General features: G+C 39.8%; 1 protein-coding gene across 3 annotated transcripts in view; it reads left to right on the forward strand.

Annotated features, from left to right (window-relative positions):
• Positions 1 to 16,863, forward strand: part of EFCAB14 (EF-hand calcium binding domain 14) — a 42,441-nt gene that overhangs the window by 21,167 nt on the left and 4,411 nt on the right. Inside the window, exons 4-10 of one of the 3 annotated variants that reach the window (XM_005543466.4) lie at positions 1,287 to 1,385; positions 4,571 to 4,681; positions 6,783 to 6,887; positions 7,926 to 8,117; positions 9,597 to 9,683; positions 11,862 to 11,973; positions 13,039 to 13,164. In XM_005543466.4, the coding sequence (XP_005543523.2) occupies positions 1,287 to 1,385; positions 4,571 to 4,681; positions 6,783 to 6,887; positions 7,926 to 8,117; positions 9,597 to 9,683; positions 11,862 to 11,973; positions 13,039 to 13,164 (832 nt within the window). The remainder of the gene's footprint in view (positions 1 to 1,286; positions 1,386 to 4,570; positions 4,682 to 6,782; positions 6,888 to 7,925; positions 8,118 to 9,596; positions 9,684 to 11,861; positions 11,974 to 13,038; positions 13,165 to 16,863) is intronic. The other 2 variants (XM_005543467.4, XM_074007558.1) reach the window with 2 other exon arrangements.

Genomic DNA, 16,863 nt, shown 5'->3' on the forward strand with positions numbered 1-16,863 from the left:
TGAACCCAGGAGGCAGAGGCTGCAGTGAGCCGAGATCACTCCACTGCACTCCAGCCTGGGGCAACAGAACAAGACTGTCTCAAAAAAAAGAAAAGAAAAGAAAACGTTCTTAGCATAGTACTTATTCCAATCTGGATTCTTTTCTTTGTTTTTTCTGTCACCTTTTACTAGGATGTACTCTCCATGAGAGCAGAGCTTCATGGTCTTGTTTGCCTCTCTGCTGTCTCCACAATGACTGCAGCAGTGTCTGGCACAGAGATGCCAAACATTTGCTAAAGGAATGAGTAGGGAGTCAGGTTCTGTTTTGTTTTACATCCCCCAGTGCCTACCACTGTGCTTGATCCGTAACAAGTACCCAGAAACTGGTGGGTACCCTATGAGGCCACTCTGAATATAATTGCTATTGGTAGATCTGTGTTCTTATCCTAGAATTTGGAATGGGAAAGCAGTTTAGAACTAAGAATCTTTCAAGAGTGTTTTGAGCCAAACTGCAAAGCTTTTAGAATATTGTCTCTGCAGCCTGAAACTATTACACAGGTTCCCCCAGTTCCCGTTCAAGAGCGAAGTCTAGATATTTAGAATTCTATGCCTAAATGGCAGAAGGGAGGTCCCATTTTATTTTGATTCAATTCCTATTTTAATACATTGCATCAGTCAGTGAGTCAATGGGCATTTATTGAGCCCCTTCAGGATACAAAGTAGTGCTCTGGTTGAGCTATTGAGTTTGAAATATTAGTCACATTATTAAACCAAAACCAAATCCCCAACTAGTTGAAAGTGCTGTTCAGATTGTCAGAGTGCAGTTCCTGTAGACTGTATTTTGTGAGATGGGCTTTTACTTTATATGTTCCCACCTGGGCAGGAACAAAAGTTTGGTAAATGACTGAGGTGTTACATTTTACCAAAATGAAATTTTGAAGTGATCCTTCATCATTAGCTTTCTTCCTGTCCAATTGTTGAAGGAGTGTGTGACAATTACAGCATCTTTTGGGTAATTTAAGATTTTGGAATCTTGTGCTGCCAGGACAGGGTAAAGAATAACATTTGCCTTTACTCTTTGGCACTAGTGTTCAAATTGGGCAGGGAAAGAAGGGGTATTATTGTTGCCTCCCAGATCCCAGCTCTATCCAAAGTACTATCTCCTTTACTCCTGTGAGCTGACAGGGTTGCAGAAACACATAAAATCCTAGACTGTCTTGACATCACCAACCATAGAGTTTGTGAAGGTAACATGTACTTTACAAATTCTCATTTGTGTTCACTGTTTGTTACTCTTTTTTGTTCAGATTTCTCTGTTGACTTCTGCAGTGAACCACCTCAAAGCCAATGTTAAGTCAGCTGCAGACTTGATTAGCCTGCCTGCCACTGTAGAGGGACTTCAGAAGGTAGGTGCCATGTGTGGGTACTATTTGCCATAATTCTAGCTTCTTACAAGTTTTCATTGAAAGCCTAGCATTTGAAATCAGCTGCTCCAAGAGAGCAGTAATGGAGTGTATCATTATGTCCTAAAGAATTCAGAACAATTTTGTTTTGATCTGGTTAGGCCTTTAATTTGCAATGGGTTACATTAGCTGTGGTTTATATGGGTTCATACCTTTTTATTTGGCTCTCTGAGTCCCAGAATTGCTCTGCTGGCTCTCTTAGCATATGTGGGTTTGCTTTTCAACTTGCTTTTTCAGTTCACCATTCACAGTGTCTTCATGAAAGCAGACCAATTGTACGTGATAGTTGCCCTAAATCTCTATTATTTTCCATGATTAAGAAACTTTAAAAAAGAAAAAAAAGAAAGATGACCCGGGGAAATGCAAAAATTAAAACTTCAGGAAACAAACATTGGCAAGGATATTTGGAACAAAGGAAATTTTCAAACACTCCTGCTCCTGCTAGGAGTATAAATTGGTAAAAATCACTTTGGAGGCTGGGTATGGTAGCTCATGACTATAATCCCAACACTTTGGGAGGCTGAGCCAGGAGGATCACTTGAACTTGGGAATTAGAGACCAGCCTGGGCATCATAGGGAGACCTCGTCTTTACAAAAAATTTTAAAGTTAGCTGGGCATGGTGGCACACACCTGTTGTCCCAGCTACACAGGAGGCTGAGGTAGGAAGATCACTTGAGCCTGGGAGTTTGAGGCTACAGTGAGCTGTGACCAACAAGATGAATAGTACTCAGAGATCTTTAGAGCTGGATGGGAAGAGTGGATAGGGGTAGGAAGGGAGAAGAAGGTGACTAATTCAAACACAAAGAACATCATCCCCTGACACAGGAAGTGGAAGAAGGGATTCCCCAAACAATGGATATCAAATCTAGGATCTTTGAATTCTAAAAATACGTGCTAAGTTTGATCAGATTATGTGCCAGGGTCTATGAGCATATGAATTCTTTCCACAAAGGAACAAGAAATTTCTAAGCCATAAGCAAAAACAAAATTTACTATTTTATAGCCACACCATCTGTGTGTGCTCAATCTCCATAATTTGCTACTTGGCTAATGTGACCATCCACTTACAACTTTGGGGAAAAAACAAAAGGTAGGGACAACGTTGATGAGGCCAGATTCTTGCCATTGTTCCTAGGGCCAAGTCAGGAAATGGTAGGCTTCTGTAGCCATTAGTACAGAAGCAACTCTCAGTCTTGCATTAGAAAAGGAAACTGGTTTATTCTTGAATTTATTCATTCAATAAACATTTGTGGAACTTCCTCCAGTATGTACCAGGCACTTTGCAGTTGATGGGAATACTGGTTTCAGAGTTTTGCTGCAGAGTTGACATGGCTCTGTCAGCTGCTTCCTTCAGGGAAAAAAAAAAGAAAAAAATCCATAAACAAGAGCTTACTATCTTCTGGCATCCTAATGGGCTGATACATCCAGCCAGTGAGGATTGGATTCACAAACAGTAGGTGTCTTTGAATGCCTGTAGCTTTTGTAACAGGCATTCAGAGCTTACATAGATAGCAAACCAACTTAGAGACTTTTACGCAGTGTGTTGTCTCTTTGCAAATATGTGTGTTTATAATGCCAGGCGCTGTGTTTCTTTCAAGTGGCTCAGTTTTGAAGTGGCAGGTCATCCCAAATGCCTAACTTTATTGTATCTCATGTAATGTTTTTTAACATCATCTCCTGTTCTCTTGGATTCTTGGATATCAGTGTAATAAAAATGACCTTGGTTAAAAATACTAATGTGGCACTATAAAACTGTCAGCATGTCTTGAAAAGGCCAAAACTCACTGAATAGTAACACCTTTTTAGATGTTTCCTTAGGACAGGCCTTTTTTAAAACATGGCTTCTGAATTATATCTCCAAGGTCCCTGTCCACTTCGGCTCCTTAGGGCTAATGAAAGCAAAGTAAGCCACTACTCATATCTCTATTCAATGGTTGCTGACAGGATTGTACAGTAAAGGAAGAACAAACACTGCCAAATGAATTTTTCTTTCATCTCTGCAATGTTGAGTTTCCCAAAGCCAGAAATGGTTCCCTCCCACTTTTGCTTGAAGTGTCCTTTGCTCCTAACAAGTGACAGTCTACTGTGTTAGCTTGGCCATCTGCCTGCCCACAGCAGGGATTGACAGAGGCAGTTTGTGAGAGAACCTTATCCCTGGGTTCCAGATTTATAAACTAATATTTTTTCTTTAGGGAAGATTTGGTTTTCCTCTAGGAAAAATCATTTAAATTAAGAAAATTGATTGATTGATATATAGAGAGAGATAGTCCTATGAATTAACTCAGTATACACTACATGGAATCATAGTTTGAAGATATTTGAAAGAATTAGAAACACTGATTTTCATTAGGGCAGTGTTTCATTAGGGCAATGTAAATTAAATTCACAGTATACACTTCCATTAGAATGGCTAAAGTTGAAAAGAATGACTGTACCAATATTGATGAGGATATGGAGTAACAAGAATTCTCATTCCCTGCTGGTGGGAATGTAAAATGACATAACCATTTTAGAACACAGTTGGGCAGTTTTTTAACAAGTGAAGCATGGATCTGCCATATGATCAGCCATTCACCTGCTAGGTATTATGGCGATTAGAACGCACATGATAAAGGGGAATGACCGTAAGTCCACACATAAAGACCTGAACATGAATGTTTATAGCAGCTTCATTTGTAATAGTCAAATATTGAATACGGACTGAATGTCCATGAGCAGGGGGAGAGATAAACTGTGACAGAGCCACACAATGGAGTGCTGCTCATCAGCCTGCCAAGCAGGCTCAACATGGATGAATCTCAGTTCTGCTGAGTGGAAGAAGTCACACTTTAAAAAGCACGACTTACTCACTGGTTCTACTTATATAAAATCTAGAAAATGAAGACTGATTTATTGTGACAGAAAGTGGATCAGTGGTTGCCTGGGAACGAGCGGCAAGGGAGTGATTACAGAGGGTCAGGAGGAAACTTTTAGAGGTGATGAGTGTTTATTATCTTGATTGTGGTACTGGTTTCACAATTGTATATGTGTCAAAACATTCAAATTATACCTTTTGGATATGTACAGTGTATTGCATGTCAGTTGTCTCTTAAAGCTTTTTTATACCTTCCTATGTGTTTCCCTTCAGAGCGTAGCTTCCATTGGCAATACTTTAAACAGTGTCCATCTTGCTGTGGAAGCACTACAGAAAACTGTGGATGAACAGAAGACAACGATGGAATTACTGCAGAGTGATATGGTAAGGAGACCCAGCAAGTCAGCATGCTCCTACTCTCACCCTTTTTTGTGTAAGAGTCATGATGCCAACTTTCCACTAATCTGAAAAGGCCCTGCTAGGCATCTGTTCAAAAGATCTAATACACAGTATACATTGATTATTTTATAATTTGTTAATAAAGCAATTGTGGTAGATAGAATTAAAAGCCAAATCTTTTGCAAACATATTACTGAAGAAAGTAAGGTAATAAGACACAGTTCCTGAGGATGGAATGGGTAGGAGAGAAAATGGAAAGTGGAAAAGTGTCTCATTGTTTATTACTACATAACAAAGCACCCCCAGAAGTTTGTGACTTAAAACAAGTAGTTATTTCTCACTATTCTGTGCATCGGGAATTTGAGCAAGGCTCTTAGACTCCCAAATGCTGAAACGTGTGCTCCTGGATGACAGGCAGGCTGTCTAGCATGTTCCAGCTCCAGCCAGGCTGTCAGTTAAATGCAGCCTACAACACATGGAACAGCACCACCCCCATCCCTCAACCCCCAGCTGAGCCCAGTCAACCCACAGAATCATGAGAAATACTTAAGTGTTGTTGTTTTAAGCCACAAAGCTTTGGGATAATTTGTTAGGCAGCAACAGGTAACTGACAGAAGCAAACCTCACTCCAGTGCCCAGGAATTCTTTTCACATCTCTGGATCACTTAGTGCTGCTGCAGATGTAAGCTGTCCGCAGTCATTCAGAGGCCTCAATCAGTCACTTAACGGGTGACAGTCCCAGGAAGAATTTATGAAGGGTAAAAAAGGATGGTGCAGCCCTTGCCATCTTGCTGGGGAGATGAGTTATGTGCAACTCATCTGAAATCAGGACTATTCAAGGCGCACAAAAGTTCCCTAGTCTCTCTGCCAATTTCTGGATCTGCCCCCCACCCCCACCTGCTCTTTGCAAGCTTCAGATTCCAAGTTTAAATTGAGAAGTCTGTACCAAGGAGACCTGGGCTGTATTAGCTCTAGAAGGGAGTTTTTTCCATTTTCTTCAGGACTGGCACACCTCACTGTGTTACTTAGTGGGGCTAACCCAGAGGAAAAACATTGATCTGGGTGTCCAGACCCCTGGTTCTGGTTCTAACTGCCGCTGAGTAACTCTGTGACCCATAGTAACAAAGACCCCTCTAATTCAGCAATTCTTTTATTATTTTAATATCTTGATTATGCTCTCAAGTAATTCAGTATTTTCTAAAATAATTTTACCTAACTAAAATCTTCCTGCTTTCTAGAACCATGGATTCCCCCGTCCTTCTCTCCTCCTTTTCTCTTTATTGTTGCCTTTTGGTTTTCTTATTAAAAACAGGGTTGATTTCAGATTTCAAGGAAAACAATTTATTTTCACCAGTTGCATTGTGTTATAATTAAATCTGTCTCTTTTAAATTTCCATAGCTGCCAATAGTAATCCTCCTACTGTCATTCTTTATGCTAGATAAGTCATAGTTATAGACTCTGAAGGATTAAGCCATGCAGTTTTCCTCACTAAAGGAAAAGTGTATATAAACATGTTATACTTCAGTCTCTGGAAAGAAACTTGAGCAGTGGGAAGGGAATGGGAAAGGAAAAATAACCCGCAAATGTAAGTCTTACCTAGCATAATGCTATGGGGAAAAACTAATAATGCACATGATTGGTGGTTATGCTAAATGCCCAAAGCCAGGCTTTTAGAGCTTTTAATGTCAAAGCTCTTGAGTCCAGTGGAAACTATGACACTGTCCCAGGTTGAGACTGAGTTGGTCCCTGGAAAGTTACGGTGATGCTATAGTTTCTCTGGGAGTACAGGCAATGGGGCAAAGGAGAAATGGTTTCTAGAGAGTTCATTCCTTAAGAGATTGAGAAATAGACGAGGAGGATCTCAGTTCCCTGATGTAATCTAGGTGCTGCTGGCCTAGTGCCTGCTCAAGCTGGGTTCTCTTAGAACCTAGCACAGGACTGGTTAGCCTGTATGTTCCCAGGCAATTCTTACTGATTAATCTGTGGATGTATTCTGGGGGAGGCTAGAATGTTCTAGGACAATTTCAGATAGTTAAGTAGACCTAATAATTCCTTGTTGCCTACACTAACCTTTCCTCTTAACAGAATCAGCACTTCTTGAAGGAGACTCCTGGAAGCAACCAGATCATTCCATCACCTTCAGCCACATCAGAACTTGACAATAAAACCCATAGTGAGAATTTGAAACAGGTGCTTTTTATCTCTGGCTTAACTCCCTGGGGGATCACAGTGCACTTCAGAGGCAGCCAGATAGTTTGGGCTTAGTGTTTGGTGTCTCAGCAGGTGCCTCCTATATTTATTTGCCTGCCTTGGAGCTGAGCAGAGAGGAATGTGTGTTGGTATCTCGGGGATCCATATTGCTGTCCATCCCTTCTTTGGCACTTTGCAGTTTTTCCCCGCATGTCAATCAGTGGAGTAAATTCCTTTTCTTACCTTGAAAGACCTAGAATGAGCAGATTATCCTGAAACTATGAAAAATAGCTATCTGGGCAGGTTAAAGATGAATGGATAGCAAATTAATCCAGAGTGATGGCTATTTTGAGCCACAGTAAATTCTAAGAATGTTAGAAAGCATATCCTTGAAAATCAGGATTTTCTGAAGTGTAAAGACGAAGAGGCAAGAGGGGAGAAAAAAGACTATTGAGTTCAGAATCACATTAAAGAGAATAGAGGAAATCTTCACTAAGAAGAATTCCTGTCCTGAGTTTAATGCCCTTTAAAACCTATAGTTATCATTCTTTTTTAAGTAGCAATCAGTACTGGAGGATGTCAATAAAAATAATTGAATCTTATACTAAATAATGTACTACTTGTTATGGTTTTGTTACATGAGCCAATTCAGTAATTGGTATTGTTCCTAAGGTAGGTTCGTTCTGACAAATTAGGTTAATGGACCTTTCAGTTAATAACCCAGCAAGCCTTTCCGCCAGAAGGTGAGGTAAACATTGGGGAAATCAATTCCCAAGCTCTCAGCTTTCTGGGACCAAAGAGTGAATCATGTAGGTAGCTCTTCCCTCTTTCCCCCTCCTGTCTAGCTGAGGCCAAACAATTCCAAAAGGAACAATTTAGAGTGGGAGGGACAAAGCAGACACAGATGATTGATGGTCAAAACCAGGAAAAGGAGTTTACTTCAGTACTTGACATAGTAATGGTTGTTCAGTGCTGCTGGCCTGCTTGTCTAATTTGCATCTTTAGTGGATTCCATAACTTTATTTATTTCCACTCTAGGATATCCTGTACCTTCACAGCTCTTTAGAGGAGGTAAACAGTGCCCTAGTGGGGTACCAGAGACAGAATGATCTTAAACTCGAGGGAATGAACGAGACAGTCAGTAATCTTACCCAGAGAGTCAACCTGATAGAAAGCGATGTGGTTGCTATGAGCAAGGTAGAAAAGAAAGCAAACCTGTCCTTCAGCATGGTAAGCCTTTTCTGATCTTTTGTGACATGCAGTGTGTTTTGTCTGTGCATGGATGACATTCCACCACCTTTGGAGAACAGCCTTCTGGCATATTTGAGAGGCTACGCATTTGTATTGTGCTTAATCCGTGTCTCCTTTAATGCTCACACTAGCTGTGTGATGTGAATGGCCAGGCAGTGTTTGTCCTGATTTGGAGAGGGAGATGTGGAGAGGTCAAGTCGCTTACCAAGGCCTCACCACAAGTTGTTGGCAGAGATGACAAGGCTACTGTCATGTTACCAGTGAGCCATCTGGTAGGGAAGCGCTAGCACGTATTTCCAAGAGCCTTCTGGATCTTTTCTTTTCGAAGTTGTTAGGGGTGGGAGCCATGAAAATGATGGTAACCAAAAATCTTTTACCATTTCTATAAGCCTGAACTTGGCTTTCATATTTATCCTGCTGTTGATATATTAAGGGGAACCTTTTGCATATGTCAGGAAACAGATCAGGTCAGACCAGCTCCCCAGCTTAAGAGGTCGTTGAGTTCACCTCCTTATTTTACATGTAAGGAAACTGACCTGCTAAGTCGCTCATGCTGGCAGACTGTGCACAGTTTACTGGTTTTCATATTGTTGTGAATAAAATGTGCAGTTTCACATAAACATTGTGCAGGGATCCGCGTGGATTCTTTGTTTAATAACTGCAGCCCCCACCCTTAAAGATTTTGTACAGTGAAGACACAGGCATATATTTAAAAATAGAAACCAAATACAGGAAATTGTGCCATAAATTCAAGTAACCACCAAAGCTGGAAACAAGCCCACAAATAAAGTCGAACCCTGGTTCATGGAAAGCAGCATTTGAACTGGCTCTGCCACAGTGGAGCCTTGGCAGGTTGCCTGGACTTGGCTTTGAAGGGTGGAGTGGGAAGACCTATTCCCCCTCCTGCTTTACAGGGGTGTATAATTTACTACAAAGCTGTGAAGATTAAAGAAGCTTTATTTTACAAAGCCTTTTGAACTCAGCTAAACTAGGTTGGCTAAGAATTTTGGTTGATGAGTGTTATGCCTTGAAAGTTTTCAAAGCTTATTGTGAAAACTTACCACTCCTAAACTCTCTTTACTGTCTCTGCCCTCTCCCCCTGCTTTATATTTCTCCAGCAGAGAAAATAGGTAATAGTATCCATCTGTCCTACTGTTTCTTAGAGCAGCATCATACTCAGTATGATATTTTGGGTAAAAGTTCTACCACCTTTTATCCTTCGAAGTCTTAAAGTTTGTGACTGAAACAGCTAGAAGCACTAGTTTCAACTTTGTCTCTCTGGCCTTTCTCCCTCTCTCCTCCCATCTCCCACTCCTCTGCAATTTCTGTTGAGAGTGTTCTGAGATCCTTTAAATAAGTTTGACCAATTTATTTAAAAGTGCTAGATGTTCAAGTTTTAATGTTTGCCTTTAATCTTCCCTTTTTGTTTGTTTGTTTGTTTTTGTTTTGCCCTTTAAGATGGGTGATAGATCTGCCACTCTGAAAAGAGCGTCTTTGGATCAAGTCACCAACAAAACAAATACAGTAAAAATCCAAAACATAAAGGTAAATAATGGGAGGCTTACCCTGAAGTAAAAGTAAATGCAGCAGCATCTCTGTGGTTTTGATCTCCTGCTTTTTCAAAGGGAGTACTTTTGGTCTCATGTGTTGAAACTTCAAAACAAAGCAATTAGTAAATTAGTATTTACTATTAGTGAATAAATGAATATTTTTTTAGGCACCTACCCTGTGCCAAACACTTTAATAGGAGCTGGGGTGACCATAGTGAGCAAGGCAGACATGTGACCCCTGCTCTGGTGGAGCTCAAAGTCCTGTCAGTCAGAAAATCGTTAACACATAATTGAACAGGTCATGAATCATGAGTATGATAAGTATTATAAAGGACAAATACAGGATATGATAAGATCAAGAAGGCTTCCCTAAGGAAATGACTTTTATGCTAAGACAGTAAGTTATCTGTACTGATGATGGGGGACAGAGGCACAGATAATCTGAAAATGGTGTCTCATCTAAAAATTATATCCTATTTTTATATCGCAATCTCATTTTATTCATAGTCCATTTATATCTCAGCCAGTTCCCTTCACCTTGTACCTTCCCCTTTTTTGTTCTTCCCAGATAGATATACTGTCAAGACAAACAATCTATGATATGCTTTGATATTCCAGGAAAGAAAGTGTGATTACAGTATTCTCTGATTAGAGAGTTAAACCATGGGCTAAGTTAAAGGAAAAGCCAGGAAGATTATGACCAAGTACTAAATTACCATCTCAGATGCATATTATGTTTGAGAAGTTGGGAAGATCTGAGGTTCAGAGGAAATGAACTTGAACTGGAACCACAGTACAGGCAGCTTTTGATGTAATGCTTTCCATCTTTATTTTTACTTCCTTAATAGTTTTATATTATCTAGATAAAGTCACAATATATTAAGGTTTTAATGCATCATAAGCTAAGCTTTTGTTGAGTTTTCTAACTGCTTCTGCAAATTTTTTTTTAAACCTCACCTACAGAAGACAGAAAAACTTAAGAGCCAGATATAAATGTTGAGCACAAAAAACTAACAGGGAGTTACTATCAGAAAATAGTAGCAATTTCAGCCACAGTACACATTTTAACAATAAATGGCAGAACACACTAGTACACACATGTACATAAACTTCATCTTGGCTTTGCTTTCAGGCCCTTGTTGTTTTTAACTGTCATCTCAGTGTATCAGTTCCTTTGTCCTGCCTTATCCAGACATCCTAACCAGATACAATTTCTCCTTACCATTAATTATTCAAGCATTTAGTACCTAGTTTTCACTACATATGTTCATATTTTAGCTCCCTAAATAAACTAAGTGAACTACTGTACAGTAACTATTAGAGTAGAAATAAGATAGGGGCAAGATAAGTAAATACATAATAATTATACAAGATAAGTAAATCATCATAATTAATAAAAAATGTGTAATGAGTTGGTGTTCTAATTAAGCATAGGCTCAGGACCTTTCACACTTGTCTAAGCAGTTAGAAACAAGCCTCATAGAAACCAGATGTCTCTCTTTTTATAATTAAATGTATTTGTTTATGCCACTCTTAATACTCCTGGGAATGAGGCAGGGTATGGGGGAAAAAACTTTAAAAGATATGAGCAAGCAAGACTTTGAATTAGAAATATTACAGCTCCTTCTTTGTGTCCTAACAGTTTCTGCCACCAGTTGAATCATCTCCAGGGGAGATCAGGGGAAAACTTGTAATTTGTTTTTGTTCAGTTGCTTCTTTTTGTAAGGTGGTAAGAGCATGAAATTCTGCCTGAAGTGGTCTAGTCACAAGGTGAAGCAAGATATTTCGGCAAGTTATTTAGTTAGTGTGAAATAGCTCCTAGAAAACAAGATCCTGCTCATTTAGGAAATGGGTGTTAGATAGGCACCTGAGCAAGAGTACATTTCCTTTACTGCTGACACATGCATTCCTTCCCCCATCAGCCAAATGTTCACAGTGAATCAGATCAACTGTAGCATAATGTTCCCTTAATGGTCTCAAATCCAGCAAGATACTTATCAGCACTGAGGACCAAAGACATCACCAGTATATGTTGATTCATTCTTTTATTGTCTTTATAGGGAACCTACTGAGGGTCAAGCAGTACAAGCTAAACAGGCTCTGGGAATACAGTGGACATTTAGATGAAGTCTTACTACCACCTTAAACCTTCTGTAATCTTTGTTTTGGGCAGAAAGAAGATAGTTCAAATTCTCAGGTATCCAAGCTAAGAGAGAAACTCCAGCTGATCAGTGCTCTTACAAACAAACCTGAGAGCAACAGGCCTCCAGAGACCGCCGATGAAGGTGAGAGCAGAGCCAGCTTCTTAATATTTCATGGAGGCTTGAGCAGCTTGCCTGCCACACGGGGAGCAGGGAAGGTGTTCCAGCAGTACTGATCGCACCAAGCGAGTGATGCCTGAACGCACCGAGATGAAGCTGATACACTTTGCTTTCATTTAGAAAAGGCCCATTTTGTACATGATTTGTACTCTAGTCTATTAAGGGAAGAATCGGTAATGTTTAGCTGGAAATAGACTTCTCCATGCTGTCTGCATCCAATTATAGGCAAAAATGTTACTGTCATAGCGTATATTAAACCAGCCCTGAAAGTTGTTTATGGGAGTCTTTTCCCTTCTGTAAGTGCATAACATGTATTTAAAAATAAATGTTCGTCCTTCTGAAAATCGTTAACAAAAATAATGATGGCATCTTTGGGTTGGAAGGGTCTTTGGCTTTAGGTATGGACCTGTCTGATCAATATTAGCAGATACATTAGCCTCCACTGATTTAGACCCTGTGAGGACATAATCAAGGCACCGGACTGTGTTGGCTTTGACCCTTTCTGCACACAAGTATTTTTCTGTTTTAGAAAAGCAGTACAACCTCTCTTGAATTCTCTTTTAGATAGGAGACAGAATTGTGGTGAGATGCCTTGTCCTAACATTGTGCTACATCATCTTACGGTCGCACTCTTAGCACTAGCTTAGTGGGTGACACATACCCCTAGACTAGGTTTAAAGCACATCTCCCAGGATGTCAAGATCTTTGATATCCAGCCTCTATGTTCTTGTCACTTGACAGCTTAAACTCTTACCATCTAAACATGTATAATGCTAGCTTGTACTGTAAGATCTTCTAATGGGACTGCTACTGCAAACCTTAATGTAGTATAATACTGATTGGTCCTCCCTTGCCCACAAATGTCTCAATCCAAGCCTTTAACTTCACGTAGTCACTATGCTACTTAATTCTCAAATGTTTCTCTAAATTAATTGTATATCCAATTTTCCTAAAAGGTGACCTTCGATACTTGTTTACTTTGGTGTTAGATTCAATAATACTAAATAAAACTATATGTATTTGTTACAGAGCAAGTAGAGAGTTTCACATCAAAGCCATCAGCATTGCCAAAATTTTCACAGTTTCTTGGAGATCCAGTTGAGAAAGCTGCCCAACTAAGACCTGTCTCTCTACCAGGAGTTTCTAGCATTGAAGGTAAATTTTTATACCATGGGGTAGTAATGGGAATGTTCCAAGTAATAACTTTTTTATGTTTATTTTCACTTGTCAAAAATATATATGATCTAACATTTATTGAGCAGATATCAAGTGCCAGATACTTGATATGCATTATGTCATATAATCCTGATAACCACTCCACGAACATAAGTATTTATGTATTATACTCATGTTACTGATAGGGAAACTGCCTAAGTCCACACAGCAAATAATTGGTTGAAACAGAACGCAAACCGAGACAGTCTGATGCCAAAGCTTGTACTTTCTTTTTTTTTTTTTTTTTTTTTTTTTTTAGACCCCCAGGCTGGAGTGCAGTGGCACAATCTGGGCTCACTGCAACCTCCGCCTCCCAGGGTTAAGCAATTCTCATGCCTCAGCCTCCCAAGTAGCTGGAATGACAGGTGTGCACCACCATGCCTGGCTAATTTTTTGTATTTTTAGTAAAGATAGGGTGATCTGCCTGCCTCGGCCTACCAAAGTGCTGGGATTACAAGCATGAACCACCTCACCTGGCCAAAGCTTGCACTTTTAACCAGTGTACTATGTTGTCTTTCTGTTATTGTTTTTTAGGATCTTCATTCACTGAGTGCCTCATTAAACCTAGTGCTAAGCAATAAGAATACAGTGTAAGATATGGTCTCATTTTCTTTCTTCAAGGATATTACAGTCTAATGGAGAAGGCATGAAAGCAAATACAATACCATGAGATTAGTAAAATAAAGTAAAAGTTGACCCTGTTTGTCAGGGCCCTCCAAAAATGAAGAGCCCTTTTACTGAAAATCAGCAAAATATTAGTAGAAAGGATATGATTCACAGAAAAATGTGTTTGCATTGCTTCCAACAGTGTGTGTTCTATCCCTCATGGTGTTATTTAGTGCCTCCTGATTTTGTATTAGCTGGCTGCCTGGTAAATCACTTGCTCCTGTCCACCCCACCTGCTCTGGCTCTTCTCTATACCATTCTACCAGGAACATTTCCTTACCTCCCGTGACTGAATTAGGCTCCTCCTGTGTGCTCTTAAATTTTGTTTGCCCCTGTTTAGCATATGTCACTCTGTTGTAATTTCCTGGGGAGATACAAAATATAACTTCCTATGGGACTATGTCTTGTTTACTCCCAGCCCCTAGCACAGTACCTGGTACTCCTGAATATTTGTTAAATAAATGAATGAGTTACCTACACATTGCAATTAAATGCTTAAAGCATAGAAGACTTAAATTTTTGTATCACCATTTAAATGTGATTACTTTTCTTCCCTGTTCCTTTTTTTTTTTTTTTTTTTTTTTCTGTTTTTTGGGGAGGAGGGAAAGTGTTGTGTTTAATGGGAACGCAAGCTTCCTGCCACTTTCCATTGTTACATCAAGATTTGATGAGAATGAATGGGGGAAAGCTATTAGGTCAGATTAAGGAATAGCAGTTTTAACATTCGTGCTTGAGTCCTCAGCATAGGCCTTAGATACTTTTGAATGACTACACTTTTGGAATGACCTGAGGCAGCAATCATATTTTTATTTGAATACTGCTAACCAAATGCGTAGTGTGGCATGTTGTGTAAATTCATGCCACAAAAAAAGAAAAAAAAAAGAAACAGGATTCTTCAGCTAGCCACTTGGTGTAAGACGTTGGGAACAAGTGTCCCACTGCTTTCCTGCGTTTCAGAGAGCTTTTGACATTTTATTAGCTGCATTGCTGCACCTATTGTAGGAGTGAGAGTAGGGCCCTATTCAGATGCTTGTTTATAGGAGCTCCTTGATGGACTGGACCTTGCACTGCAACTGTTTTCCCTCCCTTCAAGTTATTTTTTTTCTTCCTGAATACCAAACAGCAAGAGGCCTATTGAACCTAGGTATGGTGTGGAATAAATGATGAAATTAAAGGAATTTGGGAAGATTTTTAAAGAAACATAAAGCTCATTGACCTTCTTTGGTATTAGAGATTAAATCTTCTATTTGATTATGGGCACACAAGTCTTTTTTAAATGTTATATATATATATGGCCAGGTGCAGTGGCTCATGCCTGTAATTCCAGCATTTTGGGAGGCCAAGGCAGGCAGTTGGCTTGAGCTCAGGAGTTCGAGACCAGCCTGGGCAACACAATGAAATCCCATCTGTACAAAAAATACAAAAATTAGCTAGGCATGGTATCGCACACCCTGTAATCCCAGCTGCTCAGGAGAATAGCCTGAGCCTGGAAGTTTGTGTTTTTGAGCTGTGATCATGCCACTGCACTCCAGCCTGGGTGACAGAGGGAGGCCCTGTCTCAAAAATAAAAAATAAAAAAGTTATGTATATAACTGACCTTCCTAAGTGTTTGTGATGAGGCCCTTGAGAAAATACCAGAAGAAACTATTGATAAACATTCTCTAACTATTTTGGCTCAATATTGCCATTGAAATAAAAAAGAAGATACAGAACAACTAGTAATACTGCTGTTTTTCTTGTTTACTGATTTTTTAAAAGTAGAGAGCGTGCACTTTGGAGAGATATATAGTCCTCTGGTTCTTCTTTTTTAATTGAAATACAATTCACATACCATAACATTCACCTTTTTAAAATGCATTTAATCCAGTGTTTTTTAGTATATTCACAAGGTTGTGCAACCATCACCGCTATCTAATTCCAAAACATTTTCATCACCCCGCACAGAATCTCTGTACCCATTAAACAGTCACTCCCAGTCACCTCTCCCACCAATCTCCAGCAACCACTAGTCTCTTAACCACTATCTCTATGGATTTGCCTATTTGGGGTGTTTCACATAAATGGAGTCATACAGCATGTGGCCTTGTGTGTGCTTTTTCTTTCAATATGATTCTTTCACTTAGCATAATGTTTTTATGGTCTATTCATGTTAGAGCATGTACCAGTACTTCATTCCTTTTTATGGCTGAAGAATATTCCATTCTGTTGACCTAACACATTTTGGTCTGTTCATCCATTGATGGACATTTCGATTGTTCTCACTTTTGGGCTATTAAGAATAATGCTGCCATGAACATTCATGTGGAAGTTTTTATGTAAACGTACGTTTTCATTTCCCTTGAGTGTATATCTAGGAATGGAATTAATAGGTCATATGGTAGCCCTAACTTTTTGAGGAACTCCTTTACTTTTCCAGAGTGGCTGTACCATTTTACATTCCCAGCAGCACTTTATGAGGGTTCAATTCACTTTCTCCACATCCTCCCTAACACTTGTTAAGGCCTGTCTTTTTTTATTATAGCCATCCTAGTGATTATGACATGGTATCTCATTACACTTTTGAGTCACTGGTTCTTGAGCTGCTTAATTTCTGGATCCAGAGAGACAGTGTCACATAGTGGAAAGAGCACTGGACTAGCTAATAAGAAATTTGTATTCTAGGCCAGGTGTGGTGGCCTAGCACTTTGGGAGGCTGAGGTGGGCAGATCATTTGAGGCCAAGAGTTCGAGACCTGGCCAACATGGTGAAAACTCACCTCTACTAAAAATACAAAAATGAGCCAGGCATGGTGGTGCACACCTGTTATCCCAGCTACTAAGGAGGCTGAGGCAGGAGAATTGCTTGAACCCAGGAGGCAGAGGTTGCAGTGAGCCAAGATCACGCCACTGCACTCCAGCCTGGATGACAGAGCAAGACTCCACCTCAAAAAAAAAAAAAAAAAGTCAGGCCTGGTGGTTCACACCTGTAATCCCA

The sequence above is a fragment of the Macaca fascicularis genome, chromosome 1 (assembly GCF_037993035.2).
Source record: "Macaca fascicularis isolate 582-1 chromosome 1, T2T-MFA8v1.1".
NCBI classification, from domain to species: Eukaryota; Metazoa; Chordata; class Mammalia; order Primates; family Cercopithecidae; genus Macaca; species Macaca fascicularis.